General features: G+C 34.6%; 2 protein-coding genes across 2 annotated transcripts; both read right to left on the bottom strand.

The window, feature by feature from the left end:
• Positions 1 to 3745: 3745 nt before the first annotated feature.
• LOC123682657 (brassinosteroid-responsive RING protein 1-like) lies at positions 3746 to 4416 on the bottom strand. The gene is made up of 2 exons (XM_045621403.1): positions 4286 to 4416; positions 3746 to 4100 (listed from the first exon to the last, which is right to left on the bottom strand). Exons 1-2 carry the CDS (start codon positions 4345 to 4347, stop codon positions 3755 to 3757), a joined length of 408 nt encoding a protein of 135 aa, XP_045477359.1. The 5' UTR covers positions 4348 to 4416; the 3' UTR covers positions 3746 to 3754.
• Positions 4417 to 7319: 2903 nt separating this feature from the next.
• On the bottom strand, positions 7320 to 8072 carry LOC123682637 (brassinosteroid-responsive RING protein 1-like). Its single transcript, XM_045621378.1, has 2 exons — positions 7853 to 8072; positions 7320 to 7672 (listed from the first exon to the last, which is right to left on the bottom strand). The coding sequence occupies exons 1-2, from the start codon at positions 7912 to 7914 to the stop codon at positions 7327 to 7329; spliced, it is 408 nt and encodes a 135-aa protein (XP_045477334.1). The 5' UTR covers positions 7915 to 8072; the 3' UTR covers positions 7320 to 7326.
• Between the last annotated feature and the right edge of the window lie 2199 nt (positions 8073 to 10271).

Raw genomic sequence — 10271 nt, 5'->3', positions numbered from 1 at the left:
ACACCTAATGAGAGTATTTTTTAAAATTGTTTTATTTATAATAAATCACACTCATAAGACAAACGAGAGCTATTTCTGATTGAAATGACAGTTAAAAATAGGAAGAATAAGATGAAAAAAAAAACAAATGTTTTAAATATAACACAATTTATGATTTATTTCTCTCAAAAATGTTACAGGTTGTGTCGAACAGAGATGTAAAATTAATTTTCCTCGTTGGTTTGGCACTCGGTTTGGCATTCGTTTTCTCCTTCATTCTCTTCTTTTTCTTCTTCAGTTTCACTCTCATCATCTTCTTCATCACTGTCCATCTTATCGAACCGATGGATATTGACAGGTTTCCAATTTGTATCGAAGATACTGCAGGTTTCTTCGAAAACTAAATTTGTCCTGCACATGGGACAACATTCGGAACTGGAGCACCACCTGTCGATACACTACTTGTGGAATGAATGTCTGCAGTCCGTAAGGTACAATTCTCCTGTTAATCTGCTCAAACATACGCTGCAATCCTCTTCGAATGTTATACCCCTAGGAAAAAAAAAGTACATATTAATTGACTGTTTGTAGGTACAATATGGTTATTGTTCATTTCAAAACAATTATTGAACAAAAATTTCTTTATAAGAACGAAACATTCAGAAACTAAAGATAAAATTTGATTATATCGTTTCAAAAATACTTAAAGAAAAAATTATGTAAAAGCATTACCTTTCTGTACAATCGTTGTACAACTTTTCGAAGTTGAATTCATATAGATGGTCTAAAGACATCTTTTCGGCTTCAAAATTTACTGCTCTGCTTTCAACACTGTCAAACTGATACTAAACTAGTTAGCGTACCTGTACCTTTATGTACTCAAACAAGTACACGACTAACGGGATTGGATACGAAATGTGCACCTGCGCAATTCATTACTAGTTTGATTTAGGGAAAGGGACAAACAGCTTTCGATATTTTCTGACACTATCGAAATTTATCGAAATATGTAAGAGTAAAAATATCGATATTACTCGAATTATTGAAATTTTTATAGTTGTAGGAAATAGTAATTTACGTAACAAGTCCGGAAAATAAGGTTTTTTTGGACGAATAGACAAAATTCCAGGAAGAGCGTAAGCGAGTCCTGGAAGTCTGTGTGTCCAAAAAAACCATTTTCGGGCGTGTTGCGTACAATATTTCTTCGGCAACCATGTAAAATAACACTATCGCCGCTGCTTTCCATATTTTATTGCGATTGCGATCAAAAAACATGCAAATTTTTGACAACTAATTTCATATGAACTGTCAGCCGTTATTTCGGTCTATCGATTCTATGATTCTTTTCCGGCCTAGTCCGGGAAATAATACTTTCTCAGAGAAAAAGTGTCCGGGAAGTGAGAACTTCCCGGACGGTTGCCGAAAAAGTATATTGTGCAACATGTGGAGAAAGTCCTTTTCTCGCTCGTGTGTTTGCGGCACTCGCCTTTCAGGCTCTTGCCACAAACTTCCACACTCGCGAGAAATGTTGAACTTTCCCCACTTGTTGCACAATATACTATTTCCTACAACTGCTATGAAAAGTAGCGTAGCGAGGTGTGGGCAAAGTGCCGTGAGAAATAATATTTCCCACAGTATGAGCAATACATAGTTTTGTGGAAATTCTAATAATTTGTAAAGACAATATCAATCGAAGAAAAATTCCTGAACTATCAGCTGCGACAGTCAGTGTACTACTTTGCTGCCTAGTAAAACAAATAACCAGTGTATGAGAATGACCAATTTTTATATCATACTCAGAATCTCCATGAAGTTCTGATTTCGAATACTTGTCACAATTTATCTGTGATACTTTTTAACGTAGGCCACTTTTTTTGACGAATTTCTTGGATAAAAAGCTTTGAACTAAACTAAATCTTGAAAACCGTTCAAGGTAATTGTACGATATTTTTATTGATTCCCGAAAAGTTTTCAAGTCTTCTGAAAATTTACGTATCACTCTACTGGTGGTCTGAAAGAAACTGCAATTTTTTAAAAATGACTCTTTGAAAATGTCAATAAGTCAATTTTTTTAAATGGCATGCGCTGATTTCTTTCTACCTGTCGGATAGACTAGTGGGTAGTCTTCAATTTTTGTTGTGCCCAAAACATAAAGTTTTCAAAATGTTTCGCATTTCATGTTTTGTACAGGGTCTGACAGTATACTTTTCACGCATACAGTTTCAAAGGGATGAAATTTAACTCTATTTAATACCAACTAATAATAGATATCAATTAAAAATTAGCCAAATCAAAGAAGCCATCAAAATATTCGGAAACATTCATTTTGACAAAATGAAGATCACGTGAAAAAACAGAAGCAAACGATTCCATATCTGATCGTTTTTCCATATTAAATGATGTGTTCATAATAAAAATTTTCTGTAGAAAATTCCACACACTCAATGACTCAATTTCAAATTTTTCGCATGTCATTTCCATATTCTCCGAAAAATATCATTAGAATCGGACGATTTATGTCCTCATTTCAATATACAGGTCGATTAGGTCTATCATTTGAATAAATTCATAATTACATTTGAAAGATCGAAAGAATATTTATAATAATATTAAAATATAGGTTACGGACATCTTTTGGTGTAAATATTTCCAGATAGAAATCGGCGTTGAGTCTATTCTAACCATGAATTATTATTCCATTTCGAATCTCACGGAGGTGGCGGTGCAAGGTACTGTATCATAAATCATATCCAGTAAATCTGCTCGTGGTGGCTTGTGCGGTTTCTGCTTCTGGATCGAAATTTACTGATCTTGTGTTCTCTGATTGGTTGTCTCTTGGTTATTACGTTAGAACAAAGGAATTCCTTCAATATACATACGCGTACAACTTTGCTTTCGCCGTTTTTTTCCCGAAATTCGAGGCTTTATTGTAAAAAACTGGATATACATTTATGATCCAAAGTATTGTCCATCTCTGGCGACTACTTTCTTCCATCTTTCGAAAAGCGTACGAATCCCGCGTTGGAAAAACTGGTCATCTTTTGACGCGATCCAAAAATGTTTAAACGAGAATAACTTTATGATGGAGACAAAAATCGACTAATATTTCAATAGCGCTATGTTCACAAATACTTAAGCTTATTGTATGACATCTTTGATCTATTTATTTCGACTACCCCTTACAGCTACAGCCATCTATTGCAAAACGACGGAAGCAAAGTTGTACACCTAATATTTAGGCCGAAAATCTGACTCTAACATACTTTTGTAGATCAATAAAATACCGAATATCGTTTTATCTCTTACAACCAAATTGGCTCTTATTCTTGGATCATTAGGAATGAGCATATCAGAAATTTCCATTACATATAAAAAAAATATGTCTATCATTGCCAATCCAATATCCTTAGCTGTTTATTATTTATGGAAAACTGTTTGATTACTCGGATTATTAGTCGATTTTGTTACAACTCGTTTGTAGTAAGTGCCTCTTGTAGGCTATCTTTCGACCATCACTTACCACTTACCTCTATAGCTATCTATTGCAAAACGGCGGAAGCAAAGTTGTACACCTAATGAGAGTATTTTTTTAAATTGTTTTATTTATAAAAAATCACACTCATAAGACAAACGAGAGCTATTTCTGATTGAAATGACACTTAGTTAAAGTTAGGAAAAATAAGATGAAAAAAAAAACAAATGTTTTAAATATAACACAATTTATAATTTATTTCCCTCAAAAATGTTACAGGTTGTATCGAACAGAGATGTAAAATTAATTTTCCTCGTTGGTTTGGCACTCGGTTTGGCATTCGTTTTCTCCTTCATTCTCTTCTTTTTCTTCTTCAGTTTCACTCTCATCATCTTCTCCACTCTCATCATCTTCTTCATCACTGTCCATCTTATCGAACCGATGGATATTGACAGGTTTCCAATTTGTATCGAAGATACTGCAGGTTTCTTCGAAAACTAAATTTGTCCTGCACATGGGACAACATTCGGAACTGGAGCACCACCTGTCGATACACTCCTTGTGGAATGAATGTCTGCAGTCCGTAAGGTACAATTCTCCTGTTAATCTGCTCAAACATACGCTGCAATCCTCTTCGAATGTTATACCCCTAGGAAAAAAAAAGTACATATTAATTAATTCACTGTTTGTAGGTACAATATGGTTATTGTTCATTTCAAAACAATTATTGAACAAAAATTTCTTTATAAGAACGAAACATTCAGAAACTAAAGATAAAATTTGATTATATCGTTTCAAAAATACTTAAAGAAAAAAATGATGTAAAAGCATTACCTTTCTGTACAATCGTTGTACAACTTTTCGAAGTTGAATTCATATAGATGGTCTAAAGACATCTTTTCGGCTTCAAAATTTACTGCTCTGCTTTCAACACTGTCAAACTGATACTAAACTAGTTAGCGTACCTGTACCTTTATGTACTCAAACAAGTACACAACTAACGGGATTGGATACGAAATGTGCACCTGCGCAATTCATTACTAGTTTGATTTAGGGAAAGGGACAAACAGCTTTCGATATTTTCTGACACTATCGAAATTTATCGAAATATGTAAGAGTAAAAATATCGATATTACTCGATTTATTGAAATTTTTATAGTTGTAGGAAAAAGTAATTTACGTAACAAGTCCGGAAAATAAGGTTTTTTTGGACGAATAGACAAAATTCCAGGAAGAGCGTAAGCGAGTCCTGGAAGTCTGTGTGTCCAAAAAAACCATTTTCGGGCGTGTTGCGTACAATATTTTTTCGGCAACCATGTAAAATAACACTATCGCCGCTGCTTTCCATATTTTATTGCGATTGCGATCAAAAAACATGCAAATTTTTGACAACTAATTTCATATGAACTGTCAGCCGTTATTTCGGTCTATCGATTCTATGATTCTTTTCCGGCCTAGTCCGGGAAATAATACTTTCTCAGAGAAAAAGTGTCCGGGAAGTGAGAACTTCCCGGACGGTTGCCGAAAAAGTATATTGTGCAACATGTGGAGAAAGTCCTTTTCTCGCTCGTGTGTTTGCGGCACTCGCCTTTCAGGCTCTTGCCACAAACTTCCACACTCGCGAGAAATGTTGGACTTTCCCCACTTGTTGCACAATATACTATTTCCTACAACTGCTATGAAAAGTAGCGTAGCGAGGTGTGGGCAAAGTGCCGTGAGAAATAATATTTCCCACAGTATGAGCAATACATAGTTTTGTGGAAATTCTAATAATTTGTAAAGACAATATCAATCGAAGAAAAATTCCTGAACTATCAGCTGCGACAGTCAGTGTACTACTTTGCTGCCTAGTAAAACAAATAACCAGTGTATGAGAATGACCAATTTTTATATCATACTCAGAATCTCCATGAAGTTCTGATTTCGAATACTTGTCACAATTTATCTGTGATACTTTTTAACGTAGGCCACTTTTTTTGACGAATTTCTTGGATAAAAAGCTTTGAACAAAACTAAATCTTGAAAAAACCGTTCAAGGTAATTGTACGATATTTTTATTGATTCCCGAAAAGTTTTCAAGTCTTCTGAAAATTTACGTATCACTCTACTGGTGGTCTGAAAGAAACTGCAATTTTTTAAAAATGACTCTTTGAAAATGTCAATAAGTCAATTTTTTTAAATGGCATGCGCTGATTTCTTTCTACCTGTCGGATAGACTAGTGGGTAGTCTTCAATTTTGGTTGTGCCCAAAACATAAAGTTTTCAAAATGTTTCGCATTTCATGTTTTGTACAGGGTCTGACAGTATACTTTTCACGCATACAGTTTCAAAGGGATGAAATTTAACTCTATTTAATACCAACTAATAATAGATATCAATTAAAAATTAGCCAAATCAAAGAAGCCATCAAAATATTCGGAAACATTCATTTTGACGAAATGAAGATCATGAAAAAACAGAAGCAAACGATTCCATATCTGATCGTTTGCCATATTAAATGATGTGTTTATAATAAAAAATTTCTGTAGAAAATTCCACACACTCAATGACTCAATTTCAAATTTTTTGCATGTCATTTCCATTTTCTCCGAAAAATATCATTAGAATCGGACGATTTATGTCCTCATTTCAATATACAGGTCGTTTAGGTCTATCATTTGAATAAATTCATAATTACATTTGAAAGATCGAAAGAATATTTATAATAATATTAAAATATTGGTTACGGACATCTTTTGGTGTAAATATTTCCAGATAGAAATCGGCGTTGAGTCTATTCTAACCATGAATTATTATTCCATTTCGAATCTCACGAAGGTGGCGGTGCAAGGTACTGTATCATAAATCATATCCAGTAAATCTGCTCGTGGTGGCTTGTGCGGTTTCTGCTTCTGGATCGAAATTTACCGATCTTGTGTTCTCTGATTGGTTGTCTCTTGGTTATTACGTTAGAACAAAGGAATTCCTACAATATACATACGCGTACAACTTTGCTTTCGCCGTTTTTTTCCCGATATTCGAGGCTTTATTGTAAAAAACTGGATATACATTTATGATCTAAAGTATTGTCCATCTCTGGCGACTGCTTTCTTCCATCTTTCGAAAAGCATACGAATCCCACGTTGGAAAAACTGGTCATCTTTTGAAGCGATCCAAAAATGTTTAAACGAGAATAACTTTATGATGGAGACAAAAATCGACTAATATTTCAATAGCGCTATGTTCACAAATACTTAAGCTTATTGTATGACATCTTTGATCTATTTATTTCGACTACCCCTTACAGCTACAGCCATCTATTGCAAAACGACGGAAGCAAAGTTGTACACCTAATATTTAGGCCGAAAACCTGACTCTAACATACTTTTGTAGATCAATAAAATACCGAATATCGTTTTATCTCTTACAACCAAATTGGCTCTTATTCTTGAATCATTAGGAATGAGCATATCAGAAATTTCCATTACATATTAAAAAAATATGTCTATCATTGCCAATCCAATATCCTTAGCTCTTTATTATTTATGGGAAACTGTTTGATTACTCGGATTATTAGTCGATTTTGTTACAACTCGTCTGTAGTAAGTGCCTCTTGTAGACTATCTTTCGACTATCACTTACCACTTACCTCTATAGCTATCTATTGCAAAACGGCGGAAGCAAAGTTGTACACCTAATGAGAGTATTTTTTAAATTGTTTTATTTATAATAAATCACACTCATAAGACAAACGAGAGCTATTTCTGATTGAAATGACACTTAGTTAAAGTTAGGAAAAATAAGATGAAAAAAAAAACAAATGTTTTAAATATAACACAATTTATAATTTATTTCTCTCAAAAATGTTACAGGTTGTGACGAACAGAGATGTAAAATTAATTTTCCTCGTTGGTTTGGCACTCGGTTTGGCATTCGTTTTCTCCTTCATTCTCTTCTTTTTCTTCTTCAGTTTCACTCTCATCATCTTCTCCACTCTCATCATCTTCTTCATCACTGTCCATCTTATCGAACCGATGGATATTGACAGGTTTCCAATTTGTATCGAAGATACTGCAGGTTTCTTCGAAAACTAAATTTGTCCTGCACATGGGACAACATTCGGAACTGGAGCACCACCTGTCGATACACTCCTTGTGGAATGAATGTCTGCAGTCCGTAAGGTACAATTCTCCTGTTAATCTGCTCAAACATACGCTGCAATCCTCTTCGAATGTTATACCCCTAGGAAAAAAAAGTACATATTAATTCACTGTTTGTAGGTACAATATGGTTATTGTTCATTTCAAAACAATTATTGAACAAAAATTTCTTTATAAGAACGAAACATTCAGAAACTAAAGATAAAATTTGATTATATCGTTTCAAAAATACTTAAAGAAAAAAATGATGTAAAAGCATTACCTTTCTGTACAATCGTTGTACAACTTTTCGAAGTTGAATTCATATAGATGGTCTAAAGACATCTTTTCGGCTTCAAAATTTACTGCTCTGCTTTCAACACTGTCAAACTGATACTAAACTAGTTAGCGTACCTGTACCTTTATGTACTCAAACAAGTACACGACTAACGGGATTGGATACGAAATGTGCACCTGCGCAATTCATTACTAGTTTGATTTAGGGAAAGGGAAAATCAGCTTTCGATATTTTCTGACACTATCGAAATTTATCGAAATATGTAAGAGTAAAAATATCGATATTACTCGAATTATTGAAATTTTTATAGTTGTAGGAAATAGTAATTTACGTTACAAGTCCGGAAAATAAGGTTTTTTTGGACGAATAGACAAAATTCCAGGAAGAGCGTAAGCGAGTCCTGGAAGTCTGTGTGTCCAAAAAAACCATTTTCGGGCGTGTTGCGTACAATATTTTTTCGGCAACCATGTAAAATAACACTATCGCCGCTGCTTTCCATATTTTATTGCGATTGCGATCAAAAAACATGCAAATTTTTGACAACTAATTTCATATGAACTGTCAGCCGTTATTTCGGTCTATCGATTCTATGATTCTTTTCCGGCCTAGTCCGGGAAATAATACTTTCTCAGAGGAAAAGTGTCCGGGAAGTGAGAACTTCCCGGACGGTTGCCGAAAAAGTATATTGTGCAACATGTGGAGAAAGTCCTTTTCTCGCTCGTGTGTTTGCGGCACTCGCCTTTCAGGCTCTTGCCACAAACTTCCACACTCGCGAGAAATGTTGGACTTTCCCCACTTGTTGCACAATATACTATTTCCTACAACTGCTATGAAAAGTAGCGTAGCGAGGTGTGGGCAAAGTGCCGTGAGAAATAATATTTCCCACAGTATGAGCAATACATAGTTTTGTGGAAATTCTAATAATTTGTAAAGACAATATCAATCGAAGAAAAATTCCTGAACTATCAGTTGCGACAGTCAGTGTACTACTTTGCTGCCTAGTAAAACAAATAACCTGTGTATGAGAATGACCAATTTTTATATCATACTCAGAATCTCCATGAAGTTCTGATTTCGAATACTTGTCACAATTTATCTGTGATACTTTTTAACGTAGGCCACTTTTTTTGACGAATTTCTTGGATAAAAAGCTTTGAACTAAACTAAATCTTGAAAACCGTTCAAGGTAATTGTACGATATTTTTATTGATTCCCGAAAAGTTTTCAAGTCTTCTGAAAATTTACGTATCACTCTACTGGTGGTCTGAAAGAAACTGCAATTTTTTAAAAATGACTCTTTGAAAATGTCAATAAGTCAATTTTTTTAAATGGCATGCGCTGATTTCTTTCTACCTGTCGGATAGACTAGTGGGTAGTCTTCAATTTTTGTTGTGCCCAAAACATAAAGTTTTCAAAATGTTTCACATTTCATGTTTTGTACAGGGTCTGACAGTATACTTTTCACGCATACAGTTTCAAAGGGATGAAATTTAACTCTATTTAATTACCAACTAATAATAGATATCAATTAAAAATTAGCCAAATCAAAGAAGCCATCAAAATATTCGGAAACATTCATTTTGACAAAATGAAGATCACGCGAAAAAACAGAAGCAAACGATTCCATATCTGATCGTTTTTCCATATTAAATTTTGTGTTTATAATAAAAATTTTCTGTAGAAAATTCCACACACTCAATGACTCAATTTCAAATTTTTCGCATGTCATTTCCATATTCTCCGAAAAATATCATTAGAATCGGACGATTTATGTCCTCATTTCAATATACAGGTCGTATAGGTCTATCATTTGAATAAATTCATAATTACATTTGAAAGATCGAAAAAATATTTATAATAATATTAAAATATTGGTTACGGACATCTTTTGGTGTAAATATTTCCAGATAGAAATCGGCGTTGAGTCTATTCTAACCATGAATTATTATTCCATTTCGAATCTCACGGAGGTGGCGGTGCAAGGTACTGTATCATAAATCATATCCAGTAAATCTGCTCGTGGTGGCTTGTGCGGTTTCTGCTTCTGGATCGAAATTTACCGATCTTGTGTTCTCTGATTGGTTGTCTCTTGGTTATTACGTTAGAACAAAGGAATTCCTACAATATACATACGCGTACAACTTTTGCTATGCTCACAAGGTACGGAGTGCACCATCCTCACTCTTCGACCATCCGTCTTTACCTCCCACGCCAACATGGAGGACGAGGGCTCCTTAACCTTGAGTCGGTTCATGAGAGAGACATCATATCGCTCAGAGCGTATTTCCTCGGGGACAACTCACCTTTATTTTCTGCCATCCGCGAAGCCGATGGTAGGCTTTCACCGCTGAGGTTGTCAGAGTCATCACATCAGGACACTAGACGTCCTCAGGAGGGGTTGATA

The sequence above is a fragment of the Harmonia axyridis genome, chromosome 6 (genome assembly GCF_914767665.1).
Source record: "Harmonia axyridis chromosome 6, icHarAxyr1.1, whole genome shotgun sequence".
NCBI lineage: Eukaryota > Metazoa > Arthropoda > Insecta > Coleoptera > Coccinellidae > Harmonia > Harmonia axyridis.
Note: the sequence above shows the minus strand (reverse complement) of the source record. Positions and strands in the feature narration are given on the sequence as shown.

Excerpts from the sequence above, each read along its gene's own strand:
- LOC123682657 (XM_045621403.1), bottom strand. The coding sequence starts at position 4,347 with ATGTCTTTAGACCATCTATATGAATTCAACTTCGAAAAGTTGTACAAC. Across the intron at positions 4,101-4,285 it reads TACAACGATTGTACAGAAAG|GGGTATAACATTCGAAGAGG; the intron begins GTAATGCTTTTA and ends TTTTTTTCCTAG.
- LOC123682637 (XM_045621378.1), bottom strand. The coding sequence starts at position 7,914 with ATGTCTTTAGACCATCTATATGAATTCAACTTCGAAAAGTTGTACAAC. Across the intron at positions 7,673-7,852 it reads TACAACGATTGTACAGAAAG|GGGTATAACATTCGAAGAGG; the intron begins GTAATGCTTTTA and ends TTTTTTTCCTAG.